At 46.9% G+C, this 22,638-nt stretch overlaps 1 protein-coding gene and 2 long non-coding RNA genes across 6 annotated transcripts in view; 2 read left to right on the top strand and 1 right to left on the bottom strand.

Annotated features, from left to right (window-relative positions):
• The window catches only part of NTRK3 (neurotrophic receptor tyrosine kinase 3), a 357,528-nt gene that overhangs the window by 300,023 nt on the left and 34,867 nt on the right, over positions 1–22,638 (top strand). For all 4 annotated transcript variants that reach the window (XM_077124142.1, XM_077124141.1, XM_077124144.1 and 1 more), the window contains exons 14-15: positions 5,078–5,250; positions 8,737–8,980. In XM_077124142.1, coding sequence (XP_076980257.1) covers positions 5,078–5,250; positions 8,737–8,980 — 417 coding nt within the window. The remainder of the gene's footprint in view (positions 1–5,077; positions 5,251–8,736; positions 8,981–22,638) is intronic.
• On the bottom strand, positions 10,878–13,308 carry LOC143652501 (uncharacterized). Its single transcript, XR_013160728.1, has 3 exons — positions 13,078–13,308; positions 11,927–12,047; positions 10,878–11,391 (listed from the first exon to the last, which is right to left on the bottom strand). It is a non-coding gene; the product is annotated as an uncharacterized LOC143652501 (long non-coding RNA).
• On the top strand, positions 13,367–20,902 carry LOC143652500 (uncharacterized). The gene is made up of 5 exons (XR_013160727.1): positions 13,367–13,439; positions 14,361–14,534; positions 19,553–19,765; positions 20,121–20,205; positions 20,701–20,902. It is a non-coding gene; the product is annotated as an uncharacterized LOC143652500 (long non-coding RNA).

Here is a 22,638-nt window from a genome sequence, read left to right as displayed (position 1 = left end):
TGATGATGATGATGGTGATGATGATGGTGGTAGTAGTGGTGATGATGGTGGCAGTGATGATGATGATGATGGTGATGGAGGTGGTGATGGTGGTATGATGATGATGGTGGTGGTGGTGATGATGATGATGGTGATGATGATGGTGGTGATGATGGTGGTGGTGATGATGGTGGTGATGATGATGATGGTGGTAGTGGTGATGGTGGTGGTAGTGATGATGATATGATGATGATGATGATGGTGGTGGTGATGATGGTGGTGGTGGTGATGATGATATGATGATGATGATGATGGTGGTGGTGGTAGTGATGATGGTGATGGTGGTGGTGATGGTGGTGGTGGTGGTGGTGATGATGATGATGGCGGTGATGATGATGATGGCAGTGATGATGATGGTGGCAGTGATGATGATGATGATGGTGATGGAGGTGGTGATGGTGGTATGATGATGATGGTGGTGGTGGTGATGATGATGGTGGTGGTGATGATGGTGATGGTGGTGTTGATGGTGGCATCTAACAGCAAATATTTGGCTCACAGTATGCTAGACCTGCTATCAGTGATTAACACATTTTATTGTTTGAGTCTCAACACTTTAAGAGCTATGTACTTCTGGTAACCCCATGTCACAGAAGAGGACACTGAGGCACACACAGAGAGGTTAAGTGATTTGCTCAAGGTCTCACAGCTAGTCAGTGGGAGAGCAGTGATTCCCACCCAGGCAGCCCTCTGACTTTACAGGTGTGGAAAGTGCTGTTTTCCTTTCCTGTCTTTCCAACTCCGTTCTGGGTGAATACCTTAGCACCCTTCCAATTCTTCATTCTTTTTTTTTTTCTCATCTAGACTTTGTCCTGTCTATAAAATTTTTTTTTAACTTCAAATGATCATATTTTTATTTCTAAGATTTCTAAGTAGTTCTTAATTTTCACTTGGTCATTTCATTATCCCGTTTTCCTACATACTTCCTTGTTCTTTGTTATAAACTCTTTCAACATTAACTTATATTAAAATCTTTATCAACCTGTTCTGTAAAATTAATTTTATCTGCAGGAGACTCATACACTGATTATTGAATTTTGAGTTGTTTAAATTCAGCATTAGATTTCTCCCAGTATATCTGAATATCAGTTTTCAGGCTCCATTTGGTTTGGAGAGTTGTTTTGTTTTAGTTTGGGGTGTTCATGGTTTCAAGTTTCAGTTACTTTAAATTGGAGCAGGATCTTGAAACATTTGTGAAGCAACCTCAATTTGTAAGTGCAGAACCTCGGATTTTAGTATTTTCCCAACTTTTTAATAGTTTTTCCTCCCACTCTTAACATTTTATTTTTAACCATTGACCTTTCTAAAGCATTCATCCTAGGTCCCATAAAAACAGCTCACTCTTTGCATATTTTATTGGTTTCCCTAACACTTTATTACATGAGGCAATTACATGGATCAGTTTAACCATATAAATGGGTTTGGGAACAACCAACTCTTCATAAGTCCTTCTCTGGGAAAGAAATATCTTTCTGGAAGTCCTGCTCATCAGGAGTGTTTAGGGTAATTGGGCATCAGTTAGTAGGTTCCACAAAGGTAAAGAACAGTGCCCAGTACCAATTAATCTACCCAGTCATGTAGATACAGCTGCGCTGAGACAGTCTTTGCAGCTAAGGCAACAGCATGTGCAAATGCCCTGAGGCAGGGGGAAAAAAAAGCCTGGAGGATGGAAGGGACAGAAAGGCCCTGAGACTGAAGTGTATTGTATGAGGGGTGGAAAGTGGGAAGAAAAGAGGCAGATTGAGGAAATACCCGATATTTAGTGTCCAGGACTGTGTTAAGAAGTTTGGATTTTTCCTAAAAACGATGGGAGGGAGAGAGAGAGAGGCGAGGGATGGGCATCTATGTGTGTGAACCAGTCTTCTTCCTCCCTGATAAGGCCATTTGGGAATCTCAACAGAGGAAAGTAACAGCAGAGTTTAAGGAACTATGAAAAAGGTGATTTTCATAATTTGAAAGGATTGATGTGTATGTGTGTGTTTGTGTATTTTCCTGAATGTTTGAACATTTAGAAGTGTGTGCATCTCTGGACTTGTAATAAAATGGGTTTCATATATTACGGAAACCTGAAACTGACCATCCCTTAAAATATCTCCCATCCACAAAAGGAAAGAAGAGATGGAAGGCAGCAGCGCCCTTAGTTGGACCAGATGAAGATGTGGGGTGACTTTGAAGTAGTGGAAGCTGTTGAGAACTTTTGATGCTCTTGCCAGCTAGAGTGCTTGTTTCATATTTGGACTCCACTGAGGGTCAGAGAGCGTTTGGCCCAATTTTCCTCTCCTCATTATTCTCATCATGTCATAGCTGTCCCGTTTGCATTACAGACCTGGGGAATGGGGCCACCTGCAGCTCTGAACTCCAGCGGCTGAAGCCCCACTCTTTGCCAATGACATAAGATTTGACCCAGACACTAGAAAACCCATTTTGAAGGCGAAGTGAGGATTTTTAGCTAGGTCAGGAGAATGAGGGCAGGCGCAGAAGACTGAAAGACAGAGCATTTGCTTTGTGTCCTGTCTCCTAGGCAGGACCTCATAGCTGCCTTGCAGTGCAGGACGCCAGCCTTGAGGGCTGAGGACAAAAATATCCAAAGGCTGCCACTGGTGTCCAGAATGTGCAAAAGAATGATTTAAAGAGATGGAGAGAGGCCATTTGGCTGCCCCCCTATTTGATCTACTTTTCCCTCTCATAAATCCAGCATTCACATAAATCTTTACGTTCTCCCATCCCACCTATGCTGGGTTCTTTATTTATTTTTCTTCTTCACCACAAAAATAAATAAATCACTGGCAGACATGCTACCATCACGCCCCAGCCCATGTGGCTGGATGCTGGTGTCAGGAGCTGGGTCCTGGGGGAGGCTCTCTCTCTCTGACTTCTTCCACTCACATCAAGACAGCTTCGTGAATATCTCTGTTCTAGCTGTATGTGCATGCCACAGCCCATTCCTTTATAAAGAGCCAATTCCCAGAGCAGGCGGGTGGGGCAGGGTGGAGCCTGACTTTCCTCTTTGCTTTCAGAGCACATAAAATCAGGGCTGAGGAGAGTCACCAATGGGCCAGTGGATTTCCAACTTTCCTTCTGTCCTGGCCTGCCCTTCAAACCAGGAGCCCTTGGCAGGCCCAAGCTCTCTGTGGACAGCTTGCTCTCCTCGCTTTCCTGCCTCTTCCCTGCCCTTCCACATCTTTCACCCTTCAGCCCACAGTGTCCTTGGTGACTTGCCTAGGGATCAGTTTAACAGGTAAAGGAAGTCAAGCAGGTGTGCTGGACGGAAACATTTCCTGGGCTCTGGCCCCAAGCCCTTACTCTAACCTGCTGTCTGATTTTTCTAAGGTCCCCGTTCTGGATCTCAGTTTTCTCATCCATAAAACAGGGGAAGCTATGTTCGATAACATCAGTGTTTTGTTAGTCAACATTTAATCAAACGTTGTTTTTGTGGTACCCCAAATTTTAAAAGGAATGAAGAAAGGTGGTGCTGGTTGAAGTTGGGCTTGTGCTCTGGACGTGTGACCTTGGACCCCTGATGGGCCGTCACTGCTGGGTCCTGGTGCACTTGGCACCCAGCCTGGAAGCCCTGGATGGGGCATCTCTGCCATCTAGTCTAATGCTGAGCTCCCGTAATTTAAGATGTGTGAGTGTGGGCTGATTCCCAGACAGAGTAGGGCCTCAGTTTCTCCAACTCTGAAATGAGCAGGTGGGAGTATGTGGTATGGAAGACCAGTTTAGTGCTCAGAGTCCATCATCTCTACTGCATGCTAATGACCCAGAGCCTTATAGCCTCCCAAATACAAGTTTGCATATCCCCACCCCTACTCAGCTGTAGGCCAAGGCAATCCTGTGGATTTCAGGTAATGGGGACTGGAGTGGAAAGAAGACGGATCTCTGGCCAGGGGACCTGACTGCCTTTGCCTGATCTTCAGGGGAAGCCGTTCTATAGAGTGTCTGTATACACATGTGGATATTTGGTCCCATTTGCCTTCTGACTTCGTGGGGAGGACGTGGAGGCAGGAGACAGGTGTGGGACACACCTACATAGGCTTCTCTTCCAACAGGAAATTTCATGGCCGATTGTGGCCAGCATTGCTGCATCCACACGTCACTGCCCTCTCTAAGCTCTCTCAGATGCGCTTCAGACAATTCTGCTCTGGTCTCGTGGTCTCCTGGGGTTGCCGGGAAGTCCAGATTCCCAAAGTTCCCCCTCCCTGGCCATAGGTTTCCCTCCATTTACCTTCCTGGGCCCTGGGGAATTGTCTCTCCAGTGTTCCTCCCATGCCCTGGGGTCTCGCCCCCCCCGGGGGGCTGAGCCATGGTGCGCCCTCCCATCCTGCCCTGCAACATGGTAGCACTTTTCCAAGTCCTCAGAATCTCGAAGGCTTCTGCCCATGGATGCTCTTACCTCAGTGGCTGCCCCACCTACCCCCGTCCAGCGCTTCCTCTCACCCCCCTCTTGGGAGGACACCGTGTCTTCTAGGAACCAAACTGTTCACCTTCTCCTGCAGATGCATGGTCCTCAATAGCTAAAAAGAGGGAAATAGGGCAAGAAAACTTTATTATGTTGTCCACCTGATTTTTTGTAAACGATGGGCACATGCTAATTTATAAAATTAAACCAACTGGGACAATGTTTCTCAACCTGTTTATTTTAACAGTGGAGCTGTTTTTTACAAAGGAAACCCCAGGAGAAGGGGCTTTGTCAGGCCTCTCTCTCTCTCACAGCCCCCTCCCCTCCCACTTCCACCAATCTCTGAGGAACCCTGGTGCTCTGAAATGAGCCTAGTTTGAAATCACTGGGCTGATTCATGGTTCATGTGAAGTTGCAAAGAAGCGACATTGGCTTCTATTTCCATGGACACAGGGATCAAAGTGACGAAGGAGGGAGGAGTCGGGTCTACTGTTATGATTTAGACTCTTTGTCATTAAAGCTCAATTAAAATCTTATTTATTGGAAACCCAGCCATGCGTGGTGCCAGGTGTTTTCTCAGGAGGAGAACAGGCAGACCCCTGAACTTGAGACTCTAAAGGCCCTGTCCTGTGTTCTCAGGCTTTGAAGGACCCCACCTTGGCTGCCCGGAAAGACTTCCAGAGGGAGGCCGAGCTGCTCACCAACCTGCAGCATGAGCACATTGTCAAGTTCTATGGCGTGTGTGGTGACGGGGACCCCCTCATCATGGTCTTCGAGTACATGAAGCATGGGGATCTGAACAAGTTTCTCCGGTAAGCAAGGTCTGCCAGCCTCCCAGCCTCCCAGCCCCCTGGTTCTCTCTGCAGTAGAAAATTTATGCTTCCCTCTCTGAACACTTAAGTCAGAGAAAGAGAAATAAAAGCAACCTTTCGTTCTCATCCGTCATCTCCTGAGCAGCTGGATTCAAGCCTATGTCCCTGGTTTCTGGGGTGGGAATGTTGAAGATGATACGACAAGTTACTGGTTCTTTGTTCCTAATTCCAAGGTGGACTCAGAAGAAGAGCAGTGTCAGGAGCAGGGTTTGGGGGAGCCCAGAGGACCCGCAAGGCTGGAGGTTGCAAGGCCAAGATGGCCAAGATTCCCTGATCTTGCAAATAACTTTCCCCCTTGTGCCTTAGGTTCCTCATGTGCAAAATGAGAGTAGTGCCTTACACCCCTCCTGGAAAACTTGTCAGGGATTTTTTGATGACAAGATTATAAACTCATCAAGAGATAGCTGGTTAAATGAAGGGGGACTCTCAAATTTTCCTTGGATAAATTCTAGAACTGTGCTGTCCCAAAACAGTAGCCACCTCTAGCTATTTGAGTTTAAATTTAACTTATTTAAAATTAAATAACATTTACAGATTTTGTTCCCCATTGGCAGTAGCTGCATTTCAAGCCCTTGGTAGCCGCATATGGGCTGGTGGCCACCATACTGGGGTGTGGCAGATAGAGAACATGTCCATGGGCACAGGAAGTCCTATCGAATGCCACTGTTCTAGAAGGAGTGTATTTATTGTAAGGAGGTTTCCCCAAATCTGGAGGGAGATCATTTGGAGTCTGGGAGGCTCTTAATGAATCTGGAAAGAAGTAAGAGCCCCAGTGAGAAGTTGTGAATGGAGCTGCGCGGTGGCTCTGCCCACCCCAGAAAAGACACAGCATTCCACCGCCAGGGTCTCCCGCTGCTGCCAACTAACGTTTGGGTAGGGAGAGGGAGGGCAGAGCTGTGGGGAGGCCCTGTGGAGTCAGGGTCCCAGGAGGCAGGCTGGAAGCTCAGGTTCTGGACACTCAGTGTGTGTTCTCTGCCACCACTCAGTTCCACGGTTCCAGAATTCAGACAAAAGTTATAAAGGCTCCAGTCCCTGCCACGAAAATTAACAAGTGTCCCCATCCCCTTTAAGGACAACATTCAATAAGGTGTTGTGGTTTTGAGGGAAGGGTTGGAAGGGCTGGTACCAGGAATGAATTGGAGCTCTGCTTATGAGCTAGGGTTCCTGAAAAAAAAAAAAGGACCAGGAGGAATTGACAGTATCTACAGGATGCTTTAAGTCTCCTGATCTTGGCTTCACAGTGAAAGGTATCCCTTTTCTCAAGAACTCAATCTAGATTTGTGTTCAAAAGCTGGATTTGCCACTTTATGGTGGTGTAACATGGAACAAGTTATTAAACCTTAATTTTCCCTCCTAGGAAACAAGACTGTTAACAACTACTAAACAAGATTGTTGTTTTGAGTATTAAGCAATTATATTTGCACAAGGTCTAGAATAAGTTTGCATGTAGCCAGGTGTTCAATCAATGGTGGCTATTATTGCAATTATTATTTTACCAAAATTGGGAACAACGATAGCTCCTAATCCAGGCGACAGCCTTCCTCAATACTCAGGATCTTCCTCTCTCTGTGCTTCCCACTGCCCACCCCATCCAGGCCAAGAGGGGCATGGCCTATTTCCCACCTCGTCCTCCCCATTGACTCAATCGTGCGTTCAGCACCAAGTGCTACCAGCAGGGCTAAAGAGAGCTCCTGCCTGCTGCTGTCTGTCACTGCCATGCCCAGGATAAGGGAGGAGGAAGCAAAAGAATAGAAAGGGGAGAGTGGGAGGCAAAAGCAGATGCAAGAAGTGGGAGAAGCAAAAAATAAGAAAAGGAGAAAGGAGGGGTGCAGCCTCTGTGTTGGCTATGGCACGTCCTGGTGAGGCCGTACCTTCCTGTTCTCCATGGCAGGGAACATGTGAGAAAAGTGCGAGAGTGCACACAATAGGACAAGAGGTGCTGACAGGTCCTAAGGCCTCTGTGTCTTTCTGTGGGTCCCTTCCGGAAGACAGCATGGGGGGATTTACTCAAATCAAGCCCCAACAGTCCTCCTGGGGTGTTGTTTTGAATGCAGTCCGGGCTTTAGTGTCCACTGTTGGCCAAATGCCCAGTAGACACCAAGAATCTGAGTCAGCAAACGTGAGCTTCTTCTGCACCGGCTGGTGTCTGAAGTTCTTAGCAGTGGGTCTTGCCAGCCCTGCCCAGGAGGCGGCCTTCACAAGCACAGCTTCCATGCCCCTCATGGCCAGCCCTGCCTGGGCTTGTGTTTCCATAAGCAGGGGCAGCTGGAGGTTACTCTCCCAGGAGACAGGAGTAGGGCTTTCTCTGCTGACTTCCTCCCTTCCTGGCAAGCCAATGCAGCAGCTCTCCTTCTGAGGAGTGAGGAAGGCAGAGCCCACAGGAGACACTAAAATGAGCGTGTTCAAATTAAATGGCGCCTTTCAGTGGATGCTGGAGAAGAGTAGAGCAGGCCAAGGCCTCTCTGCACTGGACTCCTGGGCTCACAGCTTCATGAATAAGGGCCTTGGGTGTGGTCACTGGGCTTTCTGGAGAAAAGAGCGGACATCACAAGTGACTGCTATGACAGGGCAAGGTGTCAAGGTGTTAGGATAACAGATCTGGGCCTTGGTTTGGGAAGGAAGGTCTCGTAGGGTTCCCAGAACCATGCTTCCCACACACGACCTCTCCCTCCAGCCCTGTGACCGCTGAGTCACCTGGGCCCAGGCAGGGTGGGGAGTGGTGGACAGTGCAGCCTCTGGGGTGGACTCACCAGCAGCAGCGCCTCAGGAACTGGTCGGAAATGCAAATTAATGGCCCAGCCCACTAATCAGACTTTCAGAGGTGGGGTCCAGAAATCTCTTTTAACAAGCCCCCCCATGCTCCTTAAAGTTGGAGAAGTTCCCCATCTGCAGTTGCCTGTCTGGTTTCAAATTCTGCCTCCTGATGACCCTGTGGCCACTCTGTGACCTCTGTGACTTTGGCCAAATGATTTGGTCAGACTATTTCGTGCCTCAGTTTCCTTATCTCAAAGTTAAGGCAGGAGGATTAAATGAATTAATCTATTTTTAAATCCTCAGAGCAGCTCCCGGGACATAATTCAGGTTGTGCAAGACTCGTTCATTGTCGTTGTACTGATTATTCTCTAATGATGTCTCAAACCCGGGAAGCCTCTGGACGTCAATAGAATGCAGAGGCAGGTAGGCAGATTCCCTGACCCATGCAGGCAGGTCCCTGCAACTTGTCATCCCATTGGGGAGCTGCTGGGAATCTGTTTGTAGCATTTCACCCACACTCAAGTTCAGGTAATGTAATTGTGGATAGACAGAAATAGGCCAGGGAGATTGCTTTCATTTTTTGGTGGGGCCTTCCAGAGACCAGGGAGCCAAGAAGGTCTTTCCTCTTGATATCCTGAATTCTCCCCACTCCCTCTCCTCACCCCTACACAGGGCCCACGGGCCAGATGCAATGATCCTCGTGGACGGGCAGCCTCGCCAGGCCAAGGGTGAGCTGGGGCTCTCCCAAATGCTGCACATCGCTGGGCAGATCGCCTCGGGCATGGTGTACCTGGCCTCCCAGCATTTCGTGCACCGGGACCTGGCCACCAGGAACTGCCTGGTTGGAGCCAACCTGCTGGTGAAGATTGGAGACTTTGGCATGTCGAGAGATGTCTACAGCACCGACTACTACAGGGTAAGGTGGCTTCCCCAGCTGCAGGACTCAGCAGCAGAGCTAGCACCTTGCTCACATGTCTTTGTCATTGTCCATTAACCCTGTCCCTCCAGCGCATACACATACACACCCATGCCCAGAAGTATACTCAAAAGTAAACTTCAGGCCATTCCTGCATCTTCACATACATCTTTGATACTTTCTACTGCCCACTTCTCTCTTGGGCATTTAACTTAGCTGTGTTCTTACAGTGCAAGGATGTTTGCATGATGGTCTTACTTTCATTAATGCCCATCCTTCATGTACACACATGGGCACAGGCGTAAGTCCAAATGCACGCACAGACATGCCCACTTTGGTGCTACATTTTAACATCTCCCAGTCCACTCCCCAATCCGGCCTTAGCCACTATAGGTTTTTTTTTTTTTTGGCATGGGCAGGCACCGGGAAATGAACCAGGGTCTTTAGCATGGCAGGTGAGAATTCTCCACTGAACCACCATTGCATGGCCCACTAGTATAGATTTTATTCTTTGAAATTATCTGTGGACCTTGGCAGGCTTTATCTTGCCTCCCAAAGTAGATCTTGATGATAACCCAGAACCCAGAGTAAAGTAATTAAAATAGTGTATGACTGAGCAGAGTTTAGAAAAGATGAGGAAAGAAAGCATGTTATTTGTTGCCAACTTTGGAGAGAGGTGAGGGTTGGGCCTTAGAAAACCTTCTGAGTGTGAGGGGTGACCTCATGTGTGGTTTTATTTATATACAATTATCTCCTTTATATTAACTGATGTCTTATTTTGCTCTCATAGTTATTTTCTCCCTTCATCCTTGGACTCTACTTTCTATGGGTGATTTGAGTGGCTCTGACAGTGTTATTATTGCCAGGGAAAGGACAAGTGGGGGTGAGCGTCGCTTATCCCAGACAGGTAAAATGTGGGTGCACACTAAGACACTGGTGAAATAACTTCTGCAGAATGATTGGGAAGTAGATGCTTCAAGGATATGGAAGATGTACTTTGGAGATATTGAATGGGAGAGGAGTTTGGATGGGAGATACAAGGAAAGACTAGGGAAATGTTCTAGAGGTAGAGAGGCATGGTAGCCAATTGTCTCATCTTCTTTGTAGGGAATGAATGATCATATTGAGGATCAAAGAGCCCCAGAAATGAGTGTCTACTCTGTTAACCTAAGCCTGGTGGATCAGAAGACTGGGAGTTTAGGGTTGGCTTCTTTAAGATCAGTTCCATCTGGGTGCTCTTTGCCTAAAGAGATTGCTCAGACATTAAACCTGGTCACTCAGGACACTTCATTTTAGCCATGACCTGGAGAAAAGGGGAATGTTGGAGCAATGTCCTCTGTGGCCAGAAAAAGTGACTTGTTCATGGTATAATCAGAGGTGGGCAGGTGCTGTACCATCCTAGGAGATCGTGAAGCAAAATAGACCAAACAGTGGGGACAGTAGAGTGTCCACAGTAAACTGGGCAGCTTTCTGAGCTACCAGCCCAGTCCCACATCCCCAGGTATGGGAAAAAGAGCAAGACACAGTGGTAGTCTCACACTGATGACCAGACTGACCTGCCAGGAAATATTAAAGTAAAGTCTTTCTTTATTATCCAGGCCAGTGTTTTTTTTCAACTATTTCCAGGAGAGGCATTAGTGAGGGGTCACTAAGGGCCCATGGGTCATAAATCCTTAAGTCTAGCTGGTGCTGGCACCATTTAATTGCATTTGCACTCCTTGAAATAGGGATTTTTGGCCTGTCTGGCTGAGCTCAGATTTATGTTGGTGCCAGTGGAAGCAAGGGGATGTGTATCAGTTTTTCTGTGCCAGGCAGATGTTTAATATGCCAAGCTGGCCTCCACTGGCTTCACTGGAGTCTTGGGAAACTGACCAGCGTGTTCAAATTGAGCCTTCAAATTTGCTTCAAAGTCTGCAACTAGTATTTCTTGATTCTGATTTAAAAACAGCAAAAAATGAGGAACAAAATCACATCTCCAAGTGACCCTGCTTTGCCTTTGCTTTTAAAATGGTTAACTATTGCTCTTTGCTTCTGGGAGAGCTGCAAGGAGTGGTAAAACCTTCTCATTTCTGTGGGTGCCAGTGCAGACTGGAATTTAAGGAAGGAAGAATGGGGCAGGAAAACGTCCACACTCCAGGTATCCTCAATTTTTTTGAATTTCTTCCTGATGGGTTCTATGCCAGATGTTACCTGAGGTCAGCTGGCCCCAAAATGTATGTCTCTGGTCCCAAGGGAGAATGAAACAGAAAATGTGTAGTACTGTAGTAAAAACTCAGATTACCATTAGAGAATTGTATATTCCTTGATGGGGGTAGGCTTTACACTCTCCATATTCAGTGAGCAGCTTGTGTTATATCTTCATGTTCATTCAGAATTTCCAAATGTCTACACAGCTCCCCTTCCCTCCTTTTCTGTTGAACCAAAAGCAAGAGTAGATTTGTCGGAGGTCACAGCAGTAGCGAACCCTGAAGAATTGTTGCCCATGGTGGGAGATAGCAAAGTAGGTGAATTCTCGGGCTTTATGCCTGATCTTACCTGTGTTTGCATTCTAGTGCCAACATTTAGCAGCTATGGGACCTCAATGCCTTTCCCCTACCCTCTGCTCAATTTTCTCATTGTAAAATGAGGACAGAAGTATTCTGTCATCAGAGTTATTTTGATATTAAACAAGTTAATTTCTGTAGGCAGTCTCTTTGCAAGTCTGCAAGCCTATTGCTTGCATTGTCTTAGTTATTGTTGCATTCAGTGCCAAAACAAAACAACACCCAGGAATCATCTAATTTCCAGATGCAATTCCTAGATCAGATAGAGAGGCCCCTTGAACACTGGTTTTGGGTGGGGGGTGGAGCAGGGCTGGGACCATACAGTTGTCCCCAAAAGACTAGCATCTTTAAATTGACCACCCCAAGAAAATTTCCTTCCCAAGGTATAGGGAGTCGTCAGCACCTCCTGTTCCTCAGGTCGGGGTTTTATATCATGCTGCTCGTGAATCTCAGAGGTAAGTCCAGGTTCAGATGATTTCTGTAAGATTGCTGTTGCTGTTGTTTGGTATATACTGGTTGAGGCCCTGGGGAAACATGGTGATTTGGCAGATAATGAGAACACAGTGATGGATTCTCTCTGCAAGCTAACACCTGAGAAGTCGGCTTCTCCTGCCCCCTAGGACAGTTTATTCAGGCCTGGTGTGAGTGTGTGTGTGTGTGTATGCGTGTGCATGCACGTGTGTCTGTCTCTCGGTGCGTGTCTGCCCAGCGCTTACTCCAAGGTGTGTGCGTGAGGGCAGGAAGAGAGGTGGAGGTACACTCCTCCTGAAATTCTTTCTCTTTCATTTTTAATTTCTTAAAACAAAGAGGTACCATCTGGCTCATGCATAAGTGATGTGCAAACGATTTACAAAGGTGAACTGCTTAATTTCCTGTTGCACGTTGAGAGAAAACAAACATTCCCGCGGCAGAACACCAGAATGTTTTGCTTTTCTCTCCTCTAAAGATAGTGCCTAAAGAGACGGTGTTATGGGCTGAATTTTGTCCCCGCAAAAGACATATTCCGGTGCTGACCCTGGTCCTGGAAATGTGACCTTATTTGGAAAAAGGGGTCTTTGAAGATGTAATTAGTTAAAATGAGGCCAGACTGGATTGGGGTGGTCCTAATTAGATATGACTGGTGTCCTTATAAGAGGAAATATGGGCAGAGGGACAGGCACAGGGGACAGGCCCTGTGGTGACAGAGGCAGGGAATTAAGTGCTGGAGCTGCCAGCCGAGGACTCCAAGGACTTCTGGCCAACCAGCAGGGGCCGGAAGAAACAAGGAAGGGCGCCTGTGGGTTTCCCAGGGAGCACGGCCCTGCCGACAGTTTGACTTTAGACCTGCAGCCTCCAGGGCTGTGGGATAGGAAACCACTGTTGCTGTAGTCACCAGTGTGTGGCGTGCTGCTACGGCAGCCCTAGGAAGCAGACAGGCACCCTTTTCCTCCTGTGGGTCAGTGACCTGTCGCGTCTGAGACTGTCTTTACAGTGGCTGGGATGAGTGTGGGCTTTTGGTCCCACTGATACCTTTTCTCAGAACACCAGAAAACATTAGGAGATTGGGGGTCAGACCTGGAATTGAAGAAAGTTTTGCGAGTCCTGAAGAGGAGGAGGTGGGGACTCCAGAATTGAAATGCTGTCATGTTTTCAGCAGTTTTGATTAGTAGGGGAGGTGAGATGGTGAGATCTAGAAGCGTGGGATAGGAGGGTCTGGTGCCCTGGTCCCACCGACCCAGAGGGCTAGGAAGGGGTGTGTCTTCTCTGTGCACCCTGCGGTCCTTTGTACCTAGCACCGTACCTGACTCTTGCTAGATACCCTATAAGAATATGAATGAATGAATGGATGATGTCAGAATGGGGATGCACAGTCATGCAGGAAGTGGATCTGGGCGAGACCAAGGAGAGCATGGATGAGCAAGTAGATGGCCCCCGAGGTAAGGCAAGGCTTTGGAGATGATGTGGGGAATCCAGCAACAGGTGGCTGGAGAAAGTCTTGTCGAGGCAGGTAGACTCGTAACTTGGGAGGGTGTCTATAGGAGGCAGGTGAATGATGGTCTGTATAAGGGATGGCCCACTCAGGGTCCGAAGTGGGACCTCAGAAGGGGATGGAGCTGAACCTCAAGGACAAGGGGAGGACAGTGTGCTCCAGTCCAGACAGACACCCATCTCCAGGCAAGACATAAGGAAGGCCCAACAGCTGGTGGCCAGACTCTGGGTTCTAAGCTGGGGATTCTGGGTCAGGGCTCCCTGAACCGCCTAGGAAGGCTGACAATAGTCATCCTTAGGATGTAGGCATATTTTAGAAGAATCTGATGTGGTTGCAGTCTTTGATTTTATTGATGTCATGGTGTACCCATGGCAGAGTGAGTGAAAGGGCAGGCTCCGGACCCACACTGCCTGGGTTTGAATCTCAGCTTCCATAATTAGCAGTGGTGTGACCCAGGGGCAGTTATTTAAACTTTCCATGCCCCCACTATAAAATGGAGCAAGTAATAGCCCCTATCTTTAGCACTTGCTATGAGGATTAAGAGTTAATAAATATAAAGCCTGTAGGACAACAAATGCTTAATAAATGTTGACTATTGTTACTATTATTGGGTTTAAAATACAACTGTCTTCTTCCATACGAAAGTGGACATCTGAACAAGGCTTACATCAGTGTGTTATTTAAGGTAGGCCAATAACTAAGATGAATAGATGCAAAAAATAGAAGCTTATTTCTAGGTTAGTTAACAGTATGAGAAGGTGAATGTGCTGGAACAGTGGCCCCCTTCTGTGGGCATTGAGGCTGGCAGAGGCTCTGTCCTCTTCCTCAGGTGGTTTCCTGGGTGACCCTAGGCATTTACCCATTCCAGCCAGCTGGGAGAGCGTGAAGGAGTACATGTGGGATGTGGCTGATGGGCCTAGCCTGGAGACGGTGCTGGCCACTTCTCCTCATCAAAAGAACCTGCTCACCTGGCCTGTCTGTAAGGGAGCCTGAGAAGTGGAGTGTTCTGGGTCTCCAGGCAGAAGAGAGGAATGTAGAGAGGGTAAGGGAAAACTCCGTTCTCTTCTGAAATCCCATCCCAACAATGTGCCGTCCCGCATCTGATGAATCCTCAGCGAAGGAGGGGCAAAGCATCCTTGCTGTCTACTGCTATCCCTACACGGTAACCCATCTGAAACGTGGAGATAGCTCACCTGAGAGACCCCCTTTCTCCTTCTGCTGTGAACTCTCAGTGTCTCATGGAGGAGCGCGTCCCCCTGGCCATCGAGGCACCTTGGCTTCACCCTTCTAGGAAACAGGAAAGGTTTTTGCACAAGTAAACACATCCTAGGGATTCACCAGAGAAGGGGGCATGTACTTCAAATCAAAAGGGGTCTAATTTATGACTAGGTGACTGTTATCAAAGATAAGAACATACTGACACCCTGGAGAATAATGGCAAAAAAAATTTCAAATTAGAGCAGCTTCAGTTCCAGAAGCAGGGAAGTTAAGAGTGAATTCAGAATATGCCCTGAAGTCTAACTGAGGCCACATAGTAGTGTCTAGAACAGGACTAACCCCTTGACATAAAGCCCAAGTTCTCAGCCAGTAGCAAGTCCTAGGATGGGCCTCAGAAACTCTACAAATCCCCTGAAATTGCATATACATGTTGCATGTGGGGTGTTTCCTTTTTTGAGGGCTGGTGGGGGGTGGGGTTGGCTCAGAGCATTCAAAAGAATCCCCGAAGTATTTCTGGCCCTCTGACTTACTGGGCATGTGTTTCCTAGATGTGTATCTCTGGAGAGCAAGGCAGGGGCCGAGGACCTCCAGCACCTGGAGGGCTTGGGCAGGGAAGCCTATCATAAGTCGAATTAGGTCCTGAGGTCAAGGAAGGGCTGAGCCTTTGTCAGATGATCTCAAGGCTCCTTTGGGTTTTGACCAGTAAGAATGTTGGCTGACTGTGGAGTTACCTGAGCTGAAAGCCTGGGGTTCCTCAAAGTCTCCTTAAATAATTGGTCCTCGGCTTAGAGTGGGGAAGGGCCTCTAGGTGAGAGTCAAGTGATTGGCAGTGTGCTGAAAAGGCCCAGCAGTCAATGAAATAACTTGTATTTTCATTTGTATCTTTAAAAGCTGGTGGTGACAGCATAAGCTGGCTGATTTTCAGGATCGCAGGGTGCCACCATGCTCCTGGCTCTTGGCTGGGGGTTCAGGAGGCCTGGTAACTAGCACTCCTCTCTCCTGCCCAAATGCCTGAGTTCTGAGCCCAAGGAGACAGGAAGGCCAGGCATGTGGGGCTCATAGTGTGCACCTGAATACTGATGGAGCCTCTGAGATGGTGGCCTCACTGTGCAGCAACAGCCTTCCTCATCCTGAATCCCAGATTAGACTCACCAGTTTGGTCACAGCACCCTAGGAATCTTGCAAGCTTTGCCCTAAAAGGGTAGAACTTGTGCTGCTTGCTAGTGCGCTCTGCTCTCTGTGGCCGCAAGCCAGACCCTCAGCAACCAGACAAGGCATTCCTCCCCAGGGGCAGGATTAGGGCCTCAGAGCTGTCTGGATTGCTGCTCCAATGCATGGGTGTCCCACCAGCTGGAAAGCTGAAACAACACAAGAAAGAGGGGGGCCCTCACAACTCCATTCATTCATCACCATTCATCACCATCTGCCAGCCACCCTCAGAATCCTCGGACAGCCAGAGAAGGGAGACCTGACCCCGGTTTACCTGGCTGAGAAAAAATCCACAGCTGGGCATACCGGTCCGTAGGGGATTGGAAAGGGCTTAGCTAGATTTGACCCTGTAGTTTCAGCTATTAAGATTTCCTGAGTAGACTCAGACATTAGGGAAGGAAAAAAGGATGCTGAGAGGCAGAAGAGGTGTGTCTCATGTAAAATGTCCAGAGGCCAGGGCCTCAGTTTCTGGGTCTGATTATTCCCTTGTTATTTTTGAAAAGGTCTAATAACTTGTTACTCATGGCTCTTATTTATATGAAGGAGAGCAATGGGTTAGATTTTTAAACGATTCCCAAGGAATGTGATTTTCCTAATTATTTTTTAATGTGTTTTTATTTATTTTGGAGTAAGTTTAGATTTACTGAAAAGCGGCAAAAGTGCAGTTGGTTCCCTTGTACTGGTCAGCCAGTTTCCCCTAATGCTAACTCCATACATAACCATGGTATATTTGTGAAAACTGAATTTATGTTAATGTATCATTATTAACTAAACTATAGACTTCAATTGGATTTCACCAGTTTTTCCACCACTGTCTTTTTTGCTGACCTAGAATCCACTCTAGGATACCACATTGCAATTAAGCAATTCCTATTTAATGGCTGTTGAACTGTCTTTGTTGAAGATGGATTGGAAATTGCAGTCTTCCTCTTGACCCCTCATGCCCCCAGGATTACGCGTGATGCACCTTCACAAGACCACAGGGTCTTGGTGTTTGCTGTTTTCTAGAAGGGGTGGGGGTAGGTGAGCTCTAAGGAGCCCTCCTCCAACACCCAAGTCCAGAGCTGCTGAGAACCTCTATTTCCTGAACAACTCGAAACTCTAGTAGACTCCTGCAGGAATCCTTTAGAATTGTGCATTCTCAGTTGACCATCTTTGTACTACAAAAGGACAGAGCTCGAGTTCATCTTCCCTGGTGGAGCTTAGAGCAGGAGGTTAGAGGAAGGCCTGGGGTCTCCCGAAAGTCCCATTCATGAAACCATAGTCTTGCTCTTTTCTTTAGCTTTGGGAAAGGGTGCCTGGTCCTGACCCAGGAGATACAGCCTCAGCTTTTGCCACCCGACTGTCTCCAGTAGGCCTGGAGACCACAGTACACTCATCTCGAGTGAATTTTGACAAACAGGTAACGGTGGTGTAAAGGTGGCTCTGTGGCAAGAACTGGAGACCTGGGTTCGATTCCTGGAGACTGCCCATGCTTCGGCTGCCCGCCCCACCCCCCATCCCCCCCAAAAAAACAGGTGAAAAATTAGACCTACAAAGCTGCCCAAACCACAGAGGGAATGAAAATGGTGGAAAGTGTGTGGGATTGATTTATGCCAATTGTATGTATTACAACCTTGTTTCTTTGATAATTGCACACTAATTATCGATGAAACAACAAACATTTTGGAATATTAAAGTCTGCAGGGGACAAGACTTATGTTGAGGACACCTTGGTCTCAGTGCCAGCTTCACATCTGTGCTGCCAAGTAGAGGTTTCACTTTTATTTGGAAACTCTGGGGTTAGGGTTCCAGCGCTATGGTCCCTCTCAGGTTTTACCTCCTGTGGGACTAAGCTCTGTGTAATGATAACTGAGCAGCCGAAGACTTAGTTTCCATAGGTCAGGAGGGAGCCAGGGCAGAGGTCCAAGAATAAAACCAGAGATGTCTCAAGAAGGCAAAAAGCAGGCCAAAGCTGTCCCCTAGTCCAGAACTTTTTTTTCCCTCCCGATAAATAAGCGACCAACCTTCCATTTGGAAATAATCTTGAAACTAGATCCCCACTTTATCTTGGATCTAGTTTAGTGACAGTTGTTTGCCTTCTGCCTTTTTCTCTTCTTCCCTGTTGAGGGCAATCAGTCTAAAATCAGCCTGGCAGGCAGAATTTCTTGACATTTTTCTCAGTGAAGAGGATTATCTGAATTCTTCTCTCTGTCTCCACACTCCTATAAGTCCCATGCCACAGCCTTTCTAGGTCAGTTTACAGTTATGGGCTCTTGTGCCTATGTCTTTGGCATCCCTCAAAGTAGAGAAAGGAATATGGGACAGGATATGGTGTTTGCAGGCAAGGGACACTCCAGCAATCTAGGGTGAAGACGGTCTGGTAGAAGACAAGATGAGTTTCAGGTTGAGATGCTGCATTTAGGTGAACAAATTATTTTGAACATTTTATCCCCCCGCCCCATCCCCATGGCTTCATGGCTTGAGAATTCTAGTCCTGGGAAGTACCTTCCTATCTTGGCTTCAGTGACTATGTGGTGATGAGAATTCAGGAATGGAAGCCGAGAAGCCCAGGTTCAATCTGTGCCAGTTCTTGCTGAGGACCCGAGTCTATCAGATGTCAAGTGGGCAACCCTCATCCCACTTCTTCATTGTATTAAGGCTTTTGTCTCTTCAGAGGTACTGGCCACACCAAGAGCCTTGTGTTCTGTCACTTCATAGAAAACCTGGTATTAAGAGTTTGAAGGATGTATTGAAGTTGAGTTTCATCTTCTGATGTGTTGGTGGCTTCATTGTTCCTTTTCCTAGGCCAGGACATATAGGACTGGACTCTGGTTCCACGGCTCACACACTCTGATATCGTTGACTTTAGATCAGTGTGCTCGACTTTCAACTCATAAGGGTGTATTAGATGCACAATTTTCCAACCCAGTTTTTTTTTTACAGCTGTGAAACTTTTTCTTCAAAAAGAACCTTATAAAACAGACCAATATACAAAATAGACAAACCTAGAGCTGCTGTGGTTGAAGGGAGAGCGCAGAGAGCTACCGCTGTCTGCCCATCTTGTCCCCACCTCCAAGGCTCTTGCCCCAGCCTTGCTTTGGGGAGAACTTCTGAGCCCTGGGGGACTGCATACGGAGGGAAATGCCGGTAAAGGAAGGATGAGGCCACCATTTGAAAGGCCAAGGGTTCTGACCTGAGGAGTTGATGAGCAAATGTTGACATGTAAATGGGAAATGGGGCTGCATGTGAGGATGAGTCATCAGGTAGTGGCTTTTGAATGGACTGCTGGAAGCAGAGACTGCAAAGGCAGGACGTTGCAAAGGTCTAGGTAAAGAGGCAATGAGGCTCTATGCCACTGTGGTGGAGGTAGGATGTGGAAGAGAAGCCCCCGGAGTGGGCAGGGACCAGAAACGTAACATGAAGGCCAGGGCCCAGGACCCGTGCTGCTTTGGATTGCAACCTTGAAAAAGAATAACAGTGAGATTGAGGGTCAGGATGGATTTTTGTAAATGTGTCTTTTAGGCCACCCAGTCCGTTTTGAATCCCTAGCGTGCTAGAAACAGATGAGCAAATGCCAGATCATTCAATTTTAAAGAAACATGAGGCTGGAAGAAGCCTTAAATGTCATCTAATTCACCCCTGTGCCCCCAGGCAGAATCGCATCAAAATCATCGCAGACAGATGGCTAGCTTGCTCTATTCCTATACATCTCCAGAGATGCCGCAAGATCCCCCTTAGTCCTTGTGGTGGTGACAGAGGAAAGCTATCACAATGAGAGATTTATCGTTTTCATTCTAATTCATAACACCTGTGAGAGGTGGGAAGTTCTCAGATATATCTAGCCAGAGTGATGCCTGCTGCAAGGTAAGTCTATTTCCTCCTATATCATTAGTGGAGATGGGCTGTGATTTATATTATAAAATAGAGATTATAACACACCAGGGAATGATCAGAAACAGCTCACCAAAATAGCCTCAAGCTTTTCATAAATAAATGGATTGATTGCTTGTAGTTTTGAGCTGTTGGTTGGGTCATGATTGTTGGGTTACCAATGAATAAAAATCTGTGTCTCCCCTGGAAAAAAAAAAAGACAACCTCTTTCTGAGAGCATTTCTCAGTGAGTAGTCTCCTAAACCTGGCCCTATCTTCTCGTAATTTTGAAATGCCATTGCTGCAATGCCTCAGTGAGGGTGTGGCAGGCATGGGTTTGCCATTACAGTTGTCAGCCTGACCTCCCCTGGGACAGAGAGTGGAAGAAAAGACCGAGAAGATGCCCCACAGGAAAATGTCAAGAGGCCAAGGGGGTATGTTTACACTGGAGCCCATCCTCAAGGAAGGAGAGGGGTGGTGAGGCCAGGAGCCCTCTGGCTCAGGTTGCAGAGTGCGGTGCTGGGACCCCGCCCTTCCGCTGAGCTCCCAGGAGGGTGCTGGCAGCACCTTTGTCGCCTGCAGGAGGGTGTCTTATAAAGAAGCCTGTTTTGGTTTGTTAAGTATAAAAGACCTTTATGTTCTCTGAGAGTCCAACTGAGTATATAACATATAAAGAGACATGCATTCCCATACAAATATCTTCTTTGCCAACTATAATGAAGATATTTGTGTGTAAAGAGAACGTGGCATTCCCTTGACCTTCTCCTGGTCGAGAATTGCATTTCTCTCATAAGCTTCAAAGCAGAAGACTGGTAATCTGTCTGTACTAACAAGAGGAGGAGGGGGGAAGAGAAGGCTGGGTCAATACCACCTCCGGAATCGAGAATTTTCAATGTGGTTTTTACCTCTGGTTGTTGCCTTCCCCACAGGTTTGGCTAAACCTACCAGACTGAGAGCTGGAGGTGGGGGGGTCAGACCCAGGGAAGGTGGGCAGCACGGACTTCTGGGATCTGGGTCAGGCACCTGCTAACTCCAGAGTCTGTAGATGTCCCCTCGAATCTCCAAACTTCAGCTCACTAGCTACATCACCTTAAGAAACTAACTTGCTTCTATTGCCCAAGTCTTAGACTCCTCATCTGAAAATATGGAGAACAATTTCTTCCATTGTGTGGATTAAATCAGATAACGTATGCAAATTGTCTGGTACCTATTAGGCTCTCTATAGATGATTATTATTCTATGTAATAAGAATAATAATATGTAATAAGGCAGAAATTACCTATAAGAAATTTTAATAATTTTAAGTTAAAAGCTGAAGTTATTTCCTATGGTGAGTCTTTGGTCCTGGATATGGAAATTGAAAGGGAGATGTGCCTATTTAACTTACTTGGAGATAAAAACAAGACTGTTCACTACTCCAAGACTGGTTTAGACATCTGATTTGATCTGTTGGAAGCCCAGGAGGAAAAAGAAGACATGTCTAATTGGCCAGAGCAAGTGATTTCCCATTGTGGAATTCGTAGCTCTTAACAAGAGCTAAACTTTTGATAATTGTGGCCATGAGTTCTGCAAAGGAGGGTCTTCAGAATTAGAGCCCCACTCTTCAGGCCACCTAAGGGTTTTCCCTGCTGGTGCCCAATGGAAGGAAGGTTTCAGGGTCAAGCACTCTGGAGCCTTGGGGATAGAGACATGGATGGCTTAAGTCCAGCCCTCCCTACTTTCTCTCTCCTATCATTGGAAAAGTGATAATCACCCTTGATCGCTGTCCGTTATTATGCATAACAATATGCAAGTGCTTTGTAAACTGTGGGCTTTGGTGCATACAAAATGATGGTGCATACTTGGGGGGAAAAGGAGATGAGTTCATCAACTTTTCAGTGTTGGTTGGCAGGGGTGATCAGTGTGCCATTTCTCCCAATCTGTCAAACGGCCACATCTTGGCTATCTCTCCTCCACAGGGTTTCCTTCCAGGTTGGTTGGATCTTTGATTTGCAGCCCACCTTATTCTTGAAGTTGCCCATTTCCTTGCCCAGGAGGCCAACCACCAACTCCCTGATCTTTGCATTTATTTTTTCATTCCCTTGAATCACTTAGGTGCATTCTGTCCTATACCTCACCACAACATGAATTCCCATGAAGGCGAGGGGACCTTTATTAGCAGAGTGATTTTCACATAGAAAGTGCTTACTAAAAATGCCTTACCTTTAAACTGTGCAATACCATGTGGGATATTTATTGTGGGTAAGAGATAGTGTCCCCAATGGTTTCAGCATTCTTAGGTAGAGTCTCATGGTCCCCACTTGCCAGGAACCAATGATGAGTACATGGGAGCTCTGGATATGTACATCCAGAAGATAAAATGGTACCACCTAAGGAGAAAATCAACACTATCTGATCCTAACTGAAGGCCCAAACCTCTGCTTATCAGTGAAGAGTTCTGAGTATGCACAATAATTGAAAAGCACATGAGACTTGAGTTAACACCAGAAGGACAATTTATTAATGCACACATGGTACCAGCTTTTTCAGAGGCTATATGATCAAAACATTCAGTCACAGTAAGCCAGTCTATGTGGGAAGCTTGATCACAATAAGATGGTTGCTCAAGAAGGAATGAATCTGAGCTACAAAGTCAGATTAATCAGAAGATAAATGGCATCCAGCGGAGAAAGATTGGCATGTCCCTCTCATCACAGGGATTCTTCAATTTGCCAGTAGGTCCAGAAATGCTCCAAGTCTTTTCCTAAATCTCCCTCTCCTGTGACTAAAGGTAAGATGGGGAGAACATTGCCACCATCCAGTTCTGCCACTGCCCTTTCTTCCAGGCCTCTATAACCAGTCAGTACTCCTTTGAAAAGACATATTCT

Source organism: Tamandua tetradactyla, chromosome 12, assembly GCF_023851605.1.
Source record: "Tamandua tetradactyla isolate mTamTet1 chromosome 12, mTamTet1.pri, whole genome shotgun sequence".
Taxonomy (NCBI): Eukaryota; Metazoa; Chordata; class Mammalia; order Pilosa; family Myrmecophagidae; genus Tamandua; species Tamandua tetradactyla.
Note: the sequence above shows the minus strand (reverse complement) of the source record. Positions and strands in the feature narration are given on the sequence as shown.